The sequence below is a fragment of the Akebia trifoliata genome, chromosome 3 (genome assembly GCF_017979445.1).
Source record: "Akebia trifoliata isolate Shusen 1 chromosome 3, ASM1797944v1, whole genome shotgun sequence".
Taxonomy (NCBI): domain Eukaryota; kingdom Viridiplantae; phylum Streptophyta; class Magnoliopsida; order Ranunculales; family Lardizabalaceae; genus Akebia; species Akebia trifoliata.
Window position 1 is genome coordinate 34,346,683 of NC_141377.1, and position 19,775 is coordinate 34,366,457.

Consider the following 19,775-nt stretch of genomic DNA (forward strand, 5'->3'; position numbering starts at 1 on the left):
GGGGCATGCAACCGTGGACTAATCCCATCCCAAAGTGTGTGAGGTCACCTTACAATAAAAAAATAAACAAAGAAAACTTCAAAACAATGCTTATGGTCATCTTCAACCTTAAGATTCTATCCCCTTAAATCTTTAATCCTCAATAAGATTAAAAATAATTTGAAGAACTTAAAGATGATTGGTTTTGGAGAGAAGGTTTTGATTAGGGTTTTTAATTTTTCATTAGTCTATTGGAAAAGTTTCGAGGTTAAGAGGCATGTCATCAGTTTGAAAACACAATGAGGGGTATCTCAAACATTGACAAAACATAGAAGGATATGTCCAAATTCGTTTTATTTTTATTTTTTGCGTGGGGGTGCATTTATAAAACACCAATCAGTCAATTTCTTTTGTGTGTGCATGGTGATGATACCATGTGTCCTTTACACCAAATGATGGTGATGTTAGAGTAAGGGCTATCCTACGGAAAAGGACAATCCCATTGTGTCTACACCATGAAAATTCATGCACGATGTTGGAAATAATTTTTAGGGATATTTCATAGATGGAACCCTTTGTTAAGATTTCTACGCATCAGAGTCGAAATTTCCTTGGGCTTTTATTATCATGTACACATAAAACAAAGAGAAGCATGTCAGGCGCTACACCACACATAGAAGATAGAGGAGAGAAGTTGAGACAAAATAATAAAATAATATAAAACTTTATTATTTCTAAAGCAAAATTCAACACACATTAACTCATGGCTATGGGTATCTTTATATAGAAAATAAATTAAACTCCTAACTCAACTAGAATTCTTAAAATAATCTAACTCTATTAAAAACAATACTAATCTAACACAAATAGAATCCTAATCTAACTCTATTTACTTAAAAACAATCCTAATCTAATACAAATAGAATCTCAATCTAACTCTATTTACTTAAAAATAATCTAACACAAATAGAATCTTAATCTAACTTAAAGTTTAATCTAATCTAGGAGTCATTCCATCGATCCAATAGTTGTAAATTGGTGATGATTCTAATACTCCCTCTCAGCATCAACTATTTACTCACAAAGCCAAGTTGCCATCGAAATTTAGAAAACTTCGGAAAAGACAATTCCTTTGTGAAAATGTCTACCGTCTATTTTTTTGTATTAACTAGGACAAGACTGTTATCACCTTTCAGTGCCTTCTCTCTGATGAAGTGATGATGCACTTCAATGTGTTTCGTATGAGCGTGAAACACTAGATTTTTTACCAATCGAATTGCGTTTTCATTGTCACACTATAGTCCAACGAAATAGTTACTATGTTGCTTGATGTCTAACATCAATTGCATAAGCCATTCACATTATTGTGCTGCCATAGATGTTGTTCTGTATTCTGTTTCGGTCATTGAAAGTGATATTATTGGTTCTCTTGCTATACCAAGATACTACTTTTGAACCTAAGTTGGATACGTATTCAATAGTTGATATGTGTACTGATAAGTAACCTGCACAATACCCAACTACTTCACATGAGACTCCCTTTTCATAAAGGACCCCAAAATCAACTGTGCCTTTTACATATCGTAAGATGCGTCGAACTGTTTCCAAATGTGGCTTCCTCGGATTTACATGAATTTGCTTACCACTCCAACTGCATAAGCAATATCTAGTCGTGTTAGCATTAAGTAAATTAAACTTCTGACTAATTGTCAATTCATAGTTCCATTTTTCAGTAGCTCTCCCACATCATTCTCAACTTGCCATTTATTTATGTTGGGGTTGAGATTGAGTTGCAGTTCATCATCCCAAAGTTGCCTAGCAAGTTTGTAGAATACTTCTTTTAGCATAAGAACACTCCATTATCACATCAATCTACTTCTAAACCAAAGAAGTGTTTGAGCTTCCCGAGCTCCTTCATTTCAAAGTTAACTGAAAGACTATCACGAATTAATGTAACTTCTCCCGTGCCATCTCCAATAATGATGAGATCATCCACGTAGATTAACACAACAGTAATCAACTCATTTTGTTGCTTGACAAATAGGCTTGAATTTGTTGGTGCCATTACATAACCATTAAAAACTAAAAATTCTACAATCTTGTCATACCACATGGTTGTTCCATAAATATCTCTTTATCAATATCTCCGTGTAAAAATGCATTCTTGACATCCAATTGTCAAAGCTTCCATCTTTTACTAGTTGCAATTACAATCAACACATGTATAGAAGTGATCTTTACAACTGGACTGAATGTTTCGTCAAATTCAATTCCATATTGCTGACTAAATTGTGTGCCATCAAACGCGCCTTGTAACAATCTATTGTTCCATCTAACAGTATCTTCACCTTGTTTATTCCTTGAGGACATGAGACTAATTCCCATATTTCATTCTTGATTTAGGCTGTGAACTCTTCGCCCATTGCGATTTTTCACTCCTTAACTCTTTGTGTTGTTTCAAAAGAAGTCAATTCCTCTATGTTGTGGGCTTTCAAATTGTTGCAAGAAATTTTCTCTCCCATAATGATTTCTGCAAAAGCACTATCTACGTATTTGAAGTTAGGTCTTCTTATACGTGAAGACCTCTAAGGCTTTAGTTATGCATCTTCCTCCATGGTCTCAAGCTGTGAATGACGTTTTTCTTCTGATCTCATATTCTTTGGTGAATTGATTCCAAAGGTCATTATGACTTCTTTGAGATCTTTCAGGCTCAATAGCACTACCAACCTTGGTCACTTGAGTGTCTGATCCAAATCTGAACTAATCAACCTCCCCCTACTTCGATTCATCTTTATTGAGATAAATTTCAACTTCATCTTCAAACTCTAATGAATCTGGTAATAAAACATTGTTGTTTGACGACCACGATGATGCTTCATCGAAGATTACATCTAGTGAGACATAGATCTTCACTGTCGATGAATCACAACACCTCCAACCTTTTTTCTTGGAATCGTAATCCACAAAGATGTACCTCAATGCCATTTTATCAAATTTTGTTCGTAAATTTTTTGTGAAAAAATCATAACAAACACACCCAAAAACACGAAGATGTTTACTATTGGCTAATATTCAAGTAGTTTATTGTGCAGAGAAATAAACCCGAGTCGAGATTGCAGTAGTCGGTTGATCACATATGTTGATGTCGCCATTGACTCAGCCCAAAATTGTGGTCGCACATTTTTATAGTGCAACATACATCAACACGTGTTACCTAAATGTCAACTCTTTTGTTCAACTACTTCGTTATTTTGTGGCGTATTTGCACAAGTGAGTTGCCTTCTAATTTTATATTGTTTTAGGTACTCGTTGAACTCCTCTAATTTTATCCACTAGTGTCGAATCGTATACAATGGATGTTATGCTTGACCAATGTATATGCCTCTAAACAAAATTCCTTGAACTCTCGAATGCTTTAGATTTTTCTTTCAAGAAATATGCCCAAACATACCTTGAGAAGTCGTCGATGAAAGTGATCATGTAGTGCTTACCACTTATTGAGGAGTACTTCACCTTAGCAAACATATTAGTGTGCACTAGCTCCAGCGGTTCTTTCGACTGAAACTTTGATTCTTCAAAAGGTAGTCGATGCACTTTGCTGAACTGACATCTTGCACATAATGTGTCTGAACAAAAATCAAGCTTTGAAAGTCCACTAACAAGTTCACGTTTCACTATCTCATAAAGCTTTTTGTATCCTGCGAATCCTAACTGTGTATGCCAAAGGTTCAATGTTTTGTTCTTTCTAGTCTTTTCTATGTACACCTCTTATGTCGACATTACATACATAGACTTTACTCGCATTCCTTTCATCATAAGTATGTCATCTATTTTAACATTCGCAAAGATCTTCACATCTTAGGGTCCGAATAAGACGTACCGTCCTGTCCCAGTTAGCTATGGAACATATAATAGATTTTTCACCATGCCAAGAACATGATAGACTCCTCGTAGTAATCGGTCCTCGCCAATTTTGCAGCGATTTCTGCATCACCTATATGCTTTATTGGATGTTGTGAGTTGTTGTCTGTCACAACCACTCAATTTCCATCATATGGATGCATGGTTCTGAACATCTTTTCATCACCTATTATGTGGTTTGAACAACCGGAGTCTATGATCCAATCTTTCGCATAGTCAATTATTGCATTCTGTTTAGATGTGCAATTCACCGAGGTTAGATTAGCTTCATCATGTCGATCTTCCATCACAATTGTAAAGGCGTGCTCTTCGATCATCTCGGTAGTGATTGTTGCGGATAAACCTTGAGTTTCAGTAGTTGATGCATAGTTTATTTGTGGATCCCAATCTTCCCCATCATTTGCTCCCCTTTTCTTACAAGCTTTTGCATGTCAGGATCTTCAATGACTGCATTAACTTCTGCATGAATCAACTTCACTTTGCAATCACGTGCAAAGTGCCTTGGTTTTCCACAATGATAACATGACTTTTTAGTCTATTTATCTTGTGCCTTTTTGTCATTCTTTTTGTTGATGTGGTATCTTTCCCATTCTTTGATTCGTCTTTGTTGCAATTCAATTTAAATTTGCCTCGCTACTTACTTTTGGAGTCTTTAGAAAACATGACTTCTTCTTTGTCTTCAATCTTCAAGGTACTGATTTTTGACAAGCACCAACTGGTGACTAATGAGCAAATTTCTAACTCATCCACAGAAGGTTGTGTCACCTACCTGGCAATAGTCACCATGTATGTTGTGTACTCTGATCGTAGATTGTTGATCAAGAGTTTCCTTATCTTGGCATTCAAGATTTTATTCTTTGGATCCAATAGGGACAACTCCGTGCACATAGTTGTCATGCGAAGGAAATACTCTACCATAGAGAGTTTTCTTTATTCTAGACTTTCAATCTCCTTTTCTAATAGTTGAAAATGACGTATGTTTTTCTTTGAGAATAGACCTGCAAAAATATTTCATGCCTCTTTTGGTATTTTCGCATCTAAAATACGAATTAACATGTCGTCATCCACGGATTACTTCAGTGCATAGAGAGCTCTATCAACCTTGGCGTTCCACTTTGTCTTCGATGTAGGGTCTTATGGTGGTACTATGTTGCCTCCACACATCACGTCCTAGAGCTCGTGACCCATCATGTATGACTCCATACATGATTTCCATAAATCATAGTTGAAGTTGTTGAGCTTTTGCGAAAACGAGAAACCTGAATCACTGGTCATCTTCTTCTTCAATAAAATCATTGCATAGCTGTGCCGAAAATTTTCTCTCAATGAATTGTTCCTCTTTGATACCAATTATTAAAATTTCTACGTAGCGGAGTCAAAATTTTCTTGAGTTTTTATTATTACGGACACATAAAACAAGGAGAAACACGTCACATGCTACACCACACGTAGAAGATGAAGGAGAGAAGTTGAGAGAGAACAATAAAATAATATAAAACTTTACTATCTTTAAAGCAAAATTCAGCACACATTAACTCATGGCTAACTGAACTAGAATTCTTAAAATAATCTAACTCTATTAAAAACAATCCTAATCTAACACAAAGAGAATCATAGTCTAACTATATTTAATTAAAAGCAATCATAATCTAATACAAATAAAATCCTAATCTAACTTAAAGTTTAATTTAATCTAGGAATCATTCTACCGATCCAATAGTTGTAGGTCGATGATGACTCCAGCACCCCTTTGAAATAATAGTCTTATGTTAAACTAATGCATGTGTGTGTGTGTGTGCATCTCATGGTAAAAGAGTGTTGGCAAGAGACTTTAGTAGATCATTTCCATTGAGAGGAAGGCATATGGTAGAACTTTTGTCATGATTCAAGAAGTGAGAATGTTGGCTTAGATGACATGGGAATCATCTCATCAAGGGAGAGACCCATGTCATTTCATCAATATAAAATGCATTCATAGACATGACTATAAACTTGGTGGTTTACCCCATAAAGGGGAACTCCTTTTATCATCATTGCCATGAATAGTGAGTATGCACAAAGTGCATAAATATGATGAAGATGATGGGATGACAAGGGTACAAAAAACTTCGACCCTCACCCTTTCGATCAAATTGCTTTGCACATTTCATGCACAAGATTTAAGTTTGACCTACTGGGGATGAATGAGGATTTTCCATTATATCTTAAGATTGTCTAAGATAATAAAAAAAATTGGACTAATGGGATAGAAGACGGATAGGGGGATGCAATGCTTGAAAATAAACCGATTATAACCCACCTTATTGTTTTCTTGCATTCTTCTTCTTGTTCTTCCTTCCATGCCTTCAATGGACATGAAAGAAGAAAAAAAAACAGAGATTGGGTTGAGAGAGAAAAAGATTTTGTGGAAAATGGGGGGAGAGTTAGAAGGATTTGAGCATGGGCTAGAAGTAAGAGAACAAAAGTTGTCTCAACTTAGAGGGAAGGGTCCCTTCTATAGAGTTTTGGGCTACTTTTGAGGCTAGGATGGTCCAACCCTAAGAAGATTGGAAATTGACATGGATTTTGCAAATGCTAAACTTTAATTTCAAACTTAATTGAGGAACAAAGAGGAAAATATCATGAGCCTCTAAATTTAAGTCATTTGGCCAAGTCCATGTAGATTATGCCAAATGACAAGATTTTTGTGGTGATAAAAAAGTAAGTAGAAAGTTAAAAAATGGTCATGGGAGCATAGATGGAGGAGAAACATGTGGACATGTAATATTTGATTTGTGTAAATATCTTAAAAGACATGGGCAAATGAATATTTTCAAAAGTAAGCCCACTTAGAATGTGACATGTGGCAAGAAAGACCAAGTACATATACTTTGATTTTTTTAAGGGTAAAATGGTTTATTCCCATAATTTTCAACTCATTTATATGGGTCTCAAGTTTTTGTCACTTTAATTTTATTTTCCAATGAAGGGCATTGTAGGGATATTTCTCACCAAATGGTTGACCTACCAATGGATTTTGAGTAGTGGTCCACAAAAGATATGTTTCCTTAGACATTGGGGCCATGAGACTTTGCCAAGTAGCATAGCTTACAAAAGATATGTTTCCTTAGACATTGGGGCCATGAGACTTTGCCAAGTAGCATAGCTTTTAAAAGCTCAACTGAGAGGGTGTCGCGTGTCCTCTTGGAAGAAGACAAATGGCGATCAAGTGGATTTGATTAGGACTTTGAATTAAATTTTGAGTTTTAACATGGGCTTTTGTTAAATACTTATCAACACTTGTCCTTGAGTCTTGCAGCACCTAGACAATGGGCCCTATCCAAACTTCCCAAACCCTTTTCTGGATCGGACTCGTATAATTTGAGGTGTCTACATGGTCGACACAGATGAAAATCTCCTCCCCCCCCCCCCCCCCTCTCTTCCTTCACATTGGAAGCTTTAAAGGTGGAACCGATATCAGAATGTAAATTATTCTCTTCATCTTCTACACGCCATGTGAACGAAGGTTAGGATTTTCTTTTTGAGAGTGATAGGTGCACATATTGAAAATCGAGGGACATAGAAGTAATTTTATTTTATTTTACTTGTTTTAAAGTGGGGGCATTGGCGTCAAATGGTAGGTCCAAGTAAAGAATAAGATGTCTTTATCGAAGTCCAACGCCAACACCCTCAAATATGCGGCATTCACGCGCCGAGTTAAGAATAAAGATGCTTTAACCGAAGTAACCGTTCTGTTCACTCTTGCCAACAGCCACTCAATCCTTCCTAACTCCCAACATTTTCGCTCTCTCTATCTCTCTCTCTGACCTCATCTCTCCTCTACTGCCCCTCTAACAAAAAACAGTAAAAAAAAATTATTTGTTTTTTGTTAAATCGCAATTTCTGATGTTAGTTTCCCTCGTTCGTCATCAAATTTGAATGTTTACAAGTGATTTGGTACCTGGTCGTAAGGATGAGATCATAATTCTCATTATCAACTACCTTTGGATGTCTCAATGGCTTTTATGTTCCTGAATCTAAGAACTTTTTGTTTCAGAGAAAATGGGTATGTAAATCTGTGATCTGGGTCGTTTTAGAAATCTCATTTTGGTATATTTTTTTGGACCATCTCTCTATTTTCAATTGCTTCAATGGATGAATTTTGATTCCTATACCCCCAAATTCGAGGTCTTGAATTGATTTAGACTTTAATCAGTTTTTTTAGTATTTAATCTGTCACTTTCTTTGGCATGGTTCCATTTCAAGCTTGCATTTCAATGGAATCGATATGTGCGCATGCATGCATGTCTCTTTATACTATATGTACATATCGATATAGCGCCCGCATTATATAACCCGTAACATCATAAAAAGGATTGACTTTGAGAGTGGGATATGGTTTCCCTGGTTGTTAGTGAACTACTCTAACTGGTTCGGCGGTGTGTGGGATTGATTCTGTGTCATTTAATGTATGATGAGATGGGGTCTCAACAAAAAGACCCATTTATAGGTGTTATAGATGATGATTATAATACATGTACATAGACATCAACATATGCCAAAACACTCCCCTCACCAATGAATTTATGTATATTTGTATGCATTCATGTTCTTGAAGGATAAAGTTTTAATCTGACTCTTTTCCATTTCTGGTATTTCAGGAGAGGAATTTTGGTCTATTAAATTCGAAGATTGGGACCTACGAGATATGGTTTTTCATGGGTTTAGTGGGAAAGTGGGTTTCTTGTAAGCCGAATTTGTTTAGTTGAGGCTCTGAAGAGAATTGTACTATAAGGATTTTGCCTTCCATTAGTATAGTTATCAAGATTTGAGGATGAGTCATTGGATGTTATGGCACTTCTCAGCATGTAAATCTTTCTTGCCGGAAGTAAGAAGAGTTATTACTTTCTTAAGTGGTTGAATTGTTCTTTTGGGTGTGCACAATAGATATACTAACAGAAAGACCACGAGTTTTATGAATTTTGTGTTTGTGTAGTCTCTGTTTTTAGCTGTTCTCAATGGATAATGCCTTGAACCATGGAAAGGAAAATGTAGAGAAGGGGAATGATGTTACCGAGAGAGTCATGTTCTTGCACGGAGATTTAGATTTATCGATTTTGGAAGCAAGATATCTTCCAAATATGGATTTAATTTCCGAGAGGATGAGAAGATGTTTTACAATGTTTGGTGCTTGTACATCTCCCTTCAGGAGAAAAGGTAAGCAAAAGGGTGGGCATAACATTATTACTAGTGACCCTTATGTGTCGGTGTGCTTAGCCGGGGCAACGGTAGCTCGAACCAGAGTAATTACCAACTGTGAGAACCCCTCATGGGATGAACATTTCTATGTACCAGTGGCTCACCCTATTGTAACATTGGAGTTTCAAGTGAAGGATAATGATATTCTCGGGGCCCAACTTATCGGTGTTGTGGGGATACCCGTAGAGAAAATCCTATCTGGAAACAAAATAGATGGTTGGTTCCCCATTGTCGGTCCTTATAGTAATCCATTGAAACCATATCCCGAATTACATATTTCCTTGAAATTTAGACCAGTTCAAGACAACCCTGTTTATAAAGATGGTGTGGGTGCCGGTCCGGATTACTCGGGAGTTTCTAACACATACTTTCCACTTCACAAAGGAGGGAATGTGACCCTATATCAAGATGCTCATGTACCAGAAGGAATGCTACCTGAGATACCGTTAGATGGGGGGAAGGTTTTTCAGCAAGGCAAATGTTGGGAGGACATCTGCCATGCCATATTGGAAGCTCACCATTTGATATATATAATTGGGTGGTCAATATACCACCCTGTGAAGCTTGTAAGAGAGCCGACAAAGCCGTTGCCATCTGGAGGAGAGCTATCCCTTGGTGAGTTGTTGAAATACAAGTCGCAAGAAGGAGTCCGTGTGATGATGCTGATTTGGGACGATAAAACCTCACACGACAAATTTCTTTTGAAAACAGTTAGTATCTATCACATCTCGTTGAGCATTGCTTTGAGTTTAATAAATATTGCTTGATGAAATGTTCCCAAAACCATTCATATTGAATCTTTACTTGTTCATTTAGTTGGCGTATAGTTTCATTGTTTCCCTTTTCATCAGTAGAAAATTTCATGCAAATATGGTTGATTTTGCATTGAAAATGAAGCCCAATATGTTGATGATAAGTTGATACAAGGAACAATTTTGAGCACTTTATCTTAATTATTTGATAGAGAATTATGTGATTGAATTAAACGTAGGGTTGAATGCAGGAAGGTGTTATGCAAACTCATGATGAAGAAACTCGGAAGTTTTTCAAACACTCTAGTGTCTATTGTGTGTTGTCTCCTCGTTATGCCAGCAACAAACTTAGTATATTTAAGCAACAGGTATCAAAATGCTTTATGGGTTGAGGAATAAAGAATTATCAAATAATGTATAAGACTTCGGTGTGTCTGATTTATGTCAAAGTGCGTTCATACTGATTTTTATTTGAGTGAATTTTTCTAATTCAGGTTGTTGGAACACTCTTTACGCACCATCAGAAGTGTGTTCTTCTTGATACCCAAGCTTCTGGGAATAACCGAAAAATAACTGCTTTCATTGGTGGCCTTGATCTGTGTGATGGCCGATATGACACCCCTGAGCACCGACTCTTTCAAGATCTTGATAGTGTCTTTGGAAATGATTTCCACAATCCCACATTTACTGTAAGTGCTTATTCAACACCTGTTGTTATTCTTTCTCAAAACATATCTTACACTATTGCACGGACCAGTTGTACTTGATGCCAATATTCGCCATCATCCGTGATATCTCTAATAAAGCTGCTCTATGCTTTAACCTATTTATTGGATAAGTTGTAGAGAACCTGTAAATTCATGGTTGTGATGTGGCAGATCAATCAATTAAATTAAGAGACTTAAGCCCCAAAACACTTGAATTATTCCCCACTCTAATGGAGGCTTATTCGGCACCTATTAATGCAATATAACAATATGCAGTATGATGTGCAGTTTTGAAAATGTTTACTGGTTTCCTGCTTTGATAAGTTTGTCTTCATTCAATCTGTATGACCTAGTTGTATAAGCCACCCACTGAAAAGAAAACCGTAGTTTGTGTAATCTTCTTGTCTCACATGATTTTGTAGATTTTGGGAGATTAAGTACTAAATTTATGGATGTTATGAGATTAACCACGACCACTGAGAAAGGTATTCCGACCAACAACCAAATGCCTCCCAAGTTCTTGAGCAAGTATGCCGAGATTTGACATTCCAGAAGTTATGGTGTTAGGTACTTGTGCATAGGGACCTCAAACTATAGATTATTGGGCTGAGATAGAAATCTCCAAGCAGTCCAAACCAGGAGAACTTGATTCTCATAAGTTTTGATTCTAATCCCTCGGACATCGCATTTTTCCTAATCTCCAATGAATGTAGTTTGCATAATTGATATTGGACGTGAAGAATCCGAGCGTGCATTTATAGAAGGTAAGCAACTGCAACATATTTGAAGAGAACTTTCCTACTTTCAAACGAAATTCACTCTGCCACCCATTAACCTGTGTTGTACTTATCCATCAAATCTTGAAAGGTTCCTCTGTCGACCTACCCAGGGATGAGGTGGAAACCAAGATGTTTAACTTATTGTGGTTCATAAGGGATACCCGATATCGAACGTCATCCTCCTAAAATGATATTGATGTGTATTATTGCCAGAGAGGATAGTGGATTTAGAGAAAATAATGCACCAACCATATCTAGCACATAATCCACTTAACACAGATTTGATGTTAGCTTGATTGTAAAGGATATAATCCTCTACCAAAAGAATTGCACCCACCTTTGGCAATTGTCAGCGTTCAGAGTTTCATGATTAAATTTGCCTTCAATAATGTAGGAAAGGGTATCCAAAATAATGATGAACATGAAATGTGAGAGCGGACCTTGTCGAAGAGCACTTTGATACCATGTTAACCAACCAACTACTCCAAAAGACCAATCTGTTCGAGAGAGGGAGAACTATGGGGCTTAACCAGGGTATGACACACCCAAGAGTGGAGGAAAATATACACTCAACACAAATCTATGATAGTTTTCTCATGAGAGGAGGAGATCAGTCCCCTAAAGTAATCATAAAAAAGTTAGGTGATATCTTTGTGATCATAAGAATAGGTTCCTGGAGGGAATACGTTTAAACACTATTGAACCAGCTGTTTATTGTGTATCTGGCATGTGATCACCTTTGTGTTGATTAATTTCTCTTGTATATCATATACTCTTCAAAAACAGATACATTTACATTGCCCTTCTGAATACTATTACTTGTCTTCTTCAAGATATATTTTTGTGACAGTTCTATTCCTTATAATATGTAGTCCCGGGCCCGAGGCCCAAGACAACCATGGCATGATTTACACTGCAAAATTGAGGGGCCTGCCGCATATGACATAATGAAAAATTTTGAACAAAGATGGAGAAAAGCTACAAAATGGAGAGATTTCAGGCTCAAGAAAGTAACACACTGGCATGATGATGCCTTGATAAAGCTAGACCGAATTTCATGGATCCTTACTCCTGCTCCCAATGATGATCAAAATGTACATGTTTCCAAAGAAGAAGATCCTGAGAATTGGCATGTGCAGGTAAGATTTTATTTTTTTTTATTTTTTTTTTAAACACCACTCCACTGTTTTACACTTATTTTTCTTACCTTAAAAATCTATGGTTAATGTACCTTGGTGGTTATTCTCATATGCTAGGTATTTCGATCGATTGATTCAGGATCAGTGAAGGGATTTCCCAAAGTTATGAAGGAAGCCGAGGCACAGGTTTGGATGCTGTACCCTTGAACATGGTTTATACAACCCAGTTTAATTAATTCAGTTAATGCACTTTTGTGTATTTCTAATTACTCATTATTAAATGTGAAACCATCCCGAGCCGATAGCCATAGTAAATTTATGTATTCTCTTCTTTTGGCAGAATCTCATCTGTGGAAAGAACTTGAAGATAGACAAGAGCATACATGTTGCATATGTGAAAGCAATAAGATCGGCCCAACACTTTATATATATTGAGAACCAGTATTTCCTCGGATCTTCTTTTTACTGGCCATCATACAAAAATGCAGGTTTATACATATATGTCAAGCATTCATGTTTGTTTGGCATTTTGAATGAGATGTTTTCACTCATTTGTAGTCAATTATCAGCATTCCAATATAATCTCTGCTTTTATGGCTCTTGCATAAATCACTACTTTGATCATCTTGGACTATTTGTTCTGATGAAGCAGTGTATTTTTCTTCACTTTTTTTTTTGTACATTTTAAACTTAATCTATGCTTTATAACTTTGACAATGTCTAGAGACTAAAGTGACATCGATTACATATCAGTATCTGCAGTACAAGCCAAAACTCTCGCTGCATGCCTTGAATGTGAATTATTTTTAATTATTTATCGCTGCATTTAATTGTGATATCACATCTATATGTTTGTAGTCTTGAAATCCCTTAAAAGGTTTTTATGGGAACTTACATAGAGAAATTGTCAACCTTGCACATGCCTATTAATCTGAAAGTATGTTACTCGGATACTTCAAAATTGACGTTGGCAGTTCAGAATATGAACTTTAACTACAAGCCATATCCTTGGCATATCTAATTAACAGAGTTAGGAAGACTGAATTCTCATAATATTAAATTTTGACATATTTCCATGAAATATACTGAATTCTCATTTCCATAAGGATCATGGAATAAATCAAGAGTTTCTTTATATTTATGGGTCAGGATGGGGGGACAACTTTTTGTTACAATGATTTTTACAACACCGTCCAGATGTCATCCATTTTTTCATTGTTTTTTACTGCACTGTCGGATCTTGCAAAATGGATGACATCTGGGCGTTGTAAAAATAGAACTCATTATTCATTTCTCTAAATATTTTAGCGAACAGAAAATATCGACTAAAAGAATCAAATTTCAGGTATAGAAATGCAAGTTTGGTCTTCTTGCTATCTTACAAAAATTTCCCTTCAGTTTGATTGTTATTCGTCAATTACATAATACTTTAGAAGTGGTCCTCCACTTTATCTACCCAACTCTAGTTCTATAGGCCACATCCTCACTAATCTCTCCATCTTTCTAGATAATTAAACCTAACTAGCGGGGTACTCTCTTTAGGGTATATTTGATCCATTAATCCTTCTTTTTTTCTCCCCTTCCTGATGGGTAAGTTGGACTTGAACAAATGACCTCAAAGTTGCATTGTAGTATGTCAATCAACTGATCTATGGGTCCAATCTTGGTTCTATGTATTTTAAAACCGTTGGCTTCTGAGGTATGCCTCCATAGTTCTATATTTGAATTAAACCCTCTCTAGTTTCGATCAACCAACACTGTATCATTTGCAAATAGCGTACACCAAGAGACCTCTCCTTTTATGAGAATTTAATCCCACCCATAACTAGTGCATTAAGTTATGACCTTAGAGCATCTCCAACAATGCATATTTTGTCAAAATCTGACAAATGTTATTTTAGCTTGCCTAAAATTTGTTTGAGTGCTCCAACAGACTCAACAAATCTTTCATTTGTTAAAAATTAACTCAAATCTTAATAAGATCAGTGACCTCACATTCTGGAATCCAAAAACATGATCCGATGCCACAGACTTCTAGAGAACAAAAATTCTATGAACTTTGAAAAAAAAACATTAATTTTCACCTTTGATTTATGATTTTAAGCTTAGGGAAGCTCAAAAAGTTGTTTTTTTTTTTTTTTGTGTGTGTAAATATGAGTTTTTCCATAAAATCTAGAAGAATGTTGTGGTCGATTGTCAATGTGATAATCCATATGGGCCCAATGACCCTTAGTAAGATTTGAAATCTTACTGAGTTAGTAAGGAAAGTATTTGTTTTATGTTTTTATATTATATTTTTAATAGTAACGAGTCAAGCCCTCTCGCTGCATGTGAAGAGTCTTGGTCTCGATTTTTTAGTGTTAGTCACTTCAACTTTAAGAAGTAGAGAGTCTGTTGGACCCTTATTTTTGCATTTGAATCTTTATAATAAAGAGCATCTGACATCTAACGAGTCTGTTGGAGTTGCTCTTACGGATTTATTTTCATTTTGTTAGTTTCCTTTGCAAGCTTTTCAAGGCTACGATCCGTTCTAGCAATAGTTGCTGCCAATGGATATGCTAGTTGAGATTGCTTAGACAATCTTTGATTTTGACACCTATAAATTGATGTTCACATGACTTCATGTTTGCTAACTTTTTTATCTTTCTTGAGATCTAAACATGCTAAGTTCAAACATTTAATGAAGAATTCATATTTCAATCTCTTAAAATGATGAAATATCCATTACATGTAAGGTCGTGCTTTAATGTTTCGGTGGTACTTTGTAAGCAGGTGCGGATAATTTAGTACCAATGGAATTGGCCTTGAAAATTGCCAGCAAAATCAGGGCAAATGAACGTTTCGCAGTGTATATAGTAATCCCAATGTGGCCCGAAGGTGTCCCGACTAGCAATGCTGTGCAGGAAATTCTTTTTTGGCAGGTTAAACTATTATTTTCCTCTCTTTTGTGATTGTTTAGTATTAGATTCTAATACTAAACACTGGTTCTCTTTTTATGGACCACTGGTTCTCTTCTCAGCTTCATGGTTCTAATATATCACTTAGAATTCGATAACTATTATGGAAGGGAAATATGATGATTGGGGTGGTTGTATTAGATCAAATGAATCTCATCCCAAAGATATGGTGGATACCTATATTTTTCGTATGAGTAATGATTTTCTAACGCCCCCTCTGACACACGCCCCCTGGTGTGGCATGTGCTATAGAACCATAGATTCTTTTCCTTGGGAGACACAACTACACATTTATGGGGAAGCACAGTTGTGTATCCCGATGGAAAAGAGTCTATGGTTCTAGCATATGCCACATCAGGGTGTATGGGGGTGTGTGTCAGAGGGGGCCTCAGAAAATCACGACTCTTTTCGTATCCATCGTCTTGATTAATTCTCTAATTTTACAAATGCTTGACAACAACAAACAAAAAAATAGTTCAAATAATCTTCTCACGAATATTGCATTTTCTTTTGAAATATCCGAACTATTTCCTTTTTCGAGTAATACAATTCGACAAGGACTTCAAATATGATATTTCATTATAACAATCAGCCACCATTTAACTCCCACAGCTAAAATAAATGGCAATGCCTACAGGGGCAAACAATGGATATGATGTACAAGATTGTTGCACAAGCAATTGAGGAGGCAGGTCTTTCTAATGAAAGCCATCCACAGGATTACTTGAATTTTTATTGTCTAGGTAAGCGTGAAGATGGTCCCGAGGAAGAATCATCACAAACAAATCAGCCATCTGATGCATTGGTATGGGCTTTTTCTACTTTAGAAACTCTTTTGAGTCGCTCCTACACTTTGATATTATAATATCTAATGATAATTATTATTACATAAGGTAAGCCTTTTCTTCTTACTAAATTGGATATAGGTGGTAGTCAACTGAAGACCTTTACTAAGAAGTAGAAACATATATATATAGGGGAATGCTAATGTCCAAGACCTCATGGGGACATTAGCATTGTCCAACACTTATTTTTTCCAACAATACCCCTCATTGTTTTGTCTTTTAGTGAAAAAGACAAGGGCATGTTAGTCTTTTACATAATAATACATTTATTATGCTATTAATAAATGCATTTATTATGTTGGCATTAATTGTCAACACATTTACTACAAAAAAACAATATTTAATTCAAAATACTTAAATGCTCATAACATTTATTATGTAAGCAAGCATTTATTGTGTAAAAGACCAATACACCCTTGTCTTTTTCACTAAAAGACAAAACAAGGAGGGGTATTATTGGAAAAAAAGTGTTGGACAATGCTTACGTCCTCATGAAGTATTGGACGTTAGCATTCTCCATATACATATATACATATATATATATATATATATATTAATTTTGTAGTATGAGATGTGATTATGTCACTAACATAAGTACTTGACTTTTGAATTGAAATATTTCTTATCAGAGTTTGACTAGGGTTTGGGATACATAACTACTATGTTCTATGGATTACAAACATAACACCACCTATCAACTCAGTCTCGGGAAAAGCCAAGCCTAGGGATGGCAATAATCCGAAATATACCTGATGGCCGAACCGATCTGATCCGAAAAACATGAAAAATTAGATTTTCGGATCGGATTGAAATCTTAGATCCGATACAATTTCGGATCGGATGTACCCAATCCGCTCCGAAAAAAATCCGAGCCGAACATATTTAATAAATGTTTTATTATTTTTAGTTTCATATAAATACATATAGATAAAATGTTTTAGTCTTTTTGGTTCCCTCTATATTTGTAGTTGAAAAGTGGATTTTTTTTTAAATTTTATATGATTTTATATTTTTTTAACATTGATAATTTGAAAATAAGGCATGTGTTCGGATCAAATCGGTTTCAGATTAAGGATGAAATGAAATGGATCGGATTCGGTTCACATATTCATTAATCGGATAGGATCGGATCGGGTACATGTTCAAAAAGTTTTGGATCGGTATTGGAGTGTTACTGATCCGGTATCGAAACGATTTGTTGCCAGCCCTAGCCAAGCCATCTTTTCAGGTTAATATTGAGTCAAGCCACTTGATTAATGTTGTTGTAAGAAAATATGACCAAAAAATTGGGAAATATAGAACAGGCATTGAACTTCATAAAGAAAAAAAAATACCAAAACATTTTGGTTCACATCAAGAGTGGAGGAAAATATACTCTCAACACTCCCCCTCACCCATAAGAGTGCAAAGAATCGAACCCGTGACCTATACATCCTGACTGAACCACGTATATCTTGATTTTATATTTCAATCTGTGGTTTTGCTCTAACAGATATGATACAGAGATTTCAAATGTACTAGCAATGTTTTCGCATTCAAATTTATTAAGTTACTAAGTGGCTCACACGTAAATCTTTTGGCATAGGCACTAGTACAAAAATTTCGTAGATTTATGATTTATGTCCACGCCAAAGGGATGATAGTAGATGATGAATATGTAATCATGGGATCTGCAAACATCAACCAAAGATCATTGGATGGTTCAAGGGACACAGAAATTGCTATGGGTGCTTATCAACCAAATTACACATGGGCAGGAAAGAAGAATCACCCACATGGACAGGTTTGGAAATTTTAGTTTTCCCGATATTTAAATACTTCATTAGTAATAGAACAGTAATTAATGAAAGAAATTGATTGATTATATGTTTAGATTACACGACCCATTTTGTTACAAATTTCAATCTTAATATATAAGCTTCTTTTTTTTTCCCATTCTCTTTAGCTTTTAACCTAATTCCATATAATCCATATCATATTAATAGGATGAACGATGCCTTCAATAATTCTACTCGTGAGGCATACCCATCTGGATTTTGGTAAAAAATTGACATATTCATATTTTTTTTAATGATGATATACACCATTTGAGTACCATTTTCACTTAGAGACTAATAGAAACTGACCCAACCGTCCTCATCTTCAAGCTTTACCCAAAACCCTTGATTTTTCTCCCCAAATCCCATTTTCATCCTCTTTGGTAAACAATTTTACCAACCTCAAGATTCTATCTCCTACACCGTTTAAACATCAAGAACAATATAGGATTTGGGGAGAAGCTGAAAACCCTGAGTTGCCTTGACATGTGGGACAAGTGCTAAGTGATAAGGTGTCCAACATGTCAACCTTAAAAAATTCTAATACAGGGCATGGCTGTACAAATATTAACTGGTGGTATAACATATCCTCTTGTTGGTGATTGACCACATCTAGGAAACTTTGAGTTGGATAGCTACCTAAGTAACTAGAGTACATAGTCCGCATTCTAATCCCAAGGGGTTGACTTAGTGGCAAGCTGAGCCTTGATAAGCTCCTCAGGAAGGGTAGGTCAAGTGTTCAAAACTCCATGAAGCAATGAATTCCTTGGGGCCACCCTCCAGGGTCCGGTTGACCCTCGACTCAACCAGTTACACGTAGGACTTTCCAAGGGAGTGGTGCGTGTGACTGTGGGATTAGTCTCATCCGAAGGGTGGGGATACCCACGATAAGCAAAAAAAACATAGTCCACATTCGTATTGTTAATTCATTTGAGGGAAAAATGGGGAAGTTTGGTTCTACTATATGTATGGAAAAGTGCCTAGAAGTTGGCCCATCGGATGTCTTACTCTTTGGTATAGCAGGTGCTCTTAATGTTGATCATTTTTACTCACCAAGTCAAAATGTTTGGTGGTTACAGGTATATGGATATCGGATGTCTCTTTGGGCTGAGCACCTCGGCACCCTTGAGGATTCTTTTCATGAACCACACACAATTGACTGTGTTAGGCACGTTAATGAGCTCGCTACACATAATTGGCAGTCTTACGTGTCCGAGAAGAACAACAAGATGAAGGGACACTTAATGAGATACCCAGTAAATGTGGACAGAAGTGGGAATGTCGGGTCGTTGCCTGGATATGAATGCTTTCCCGATGTGGGTGGTAAGATTCTTGGAGCACCCACCACTCTCCCTGATGCTCTAACCACATAATATAGTTCGATCGACGCTCCAAAGCTGAAAGTAAAAGTAAAAGATATTTATAGCTTGCAAGAAGGTCAGATACAACAAAACCATCCGTGGAAAAACAGACATAAACTGAAACGATGTTGTCTGATCATTGATGTTTGAGAATGTGTATTATTTCATATATGGAAATTACTGGATTTGACCTCGATAATTCTTTAGTATGGACTGTAATCGATGTTGCTTATTTCATTTGGTAATAATAAATTTTACAAAAAATTATATTTTTCTTAAA

The 19,775-nt window shown here is 36.1% G+C and overlaps 1 protein-coding gene across 1 annotated transcript; it reads left to right on the forward strand.

Annotated features, from left to right (window-relative positions):
- The first annotated feature begins 7,599 nt into the window (after positions 1-7,599).
- On the forward strand, positions 7,600-19,775 carry LOC147406540 (phospholipase D delta-like). Its single transcript, XM_086434617.1, has 11 exons — positions 7,600-7,945; positions 8,541-9,848; positions 10,142-10,258; positions 10,385-10,579; positions 12,249-12,515; positions 12,633-12,701; positions 12,856-13,003; positions 15,288-15,436; positions 16,110-16,277; positions 17,903-18,100; positions 19,214-19,775. The coding sequence occupies exons 2-11, from the start codon at positions 8,898-8,900 to the stop codon at positions 19,505-19,507; spliced, it is 2,556 nt and encodes an 851-aa protein (XP_086290743.1). The 5' UTR covers positions 7,600-7,945; positions 8,541-8,897; the 3' UTR covers positions 19,508-19,775.

Excerpts from the sequence above, each read along its gene's own strand:
- LOC147406540 (XM_086434617.1), top strand. The coding sequence starts at position 8,898 with ATGGATAATGCCTTGAACCATGGAAAGGAAAATGTAGAGAAGGGGAAT. Across the intron at positions 15,437-16,109 it reads AGGAAATTCTTTTTTGGCAG|GGGCAAACAATGGATATGAT; the intron begins GTTAAACTATTA and ends CAATGCCTACAG. Across the intron at positions 18,101-19,213 it reads AGAATCACCCACATGGACAG|GTATATGGATATCGGATGTC; the intron begins GTTTGGAAATTT and ends TGGTGGTTACAG.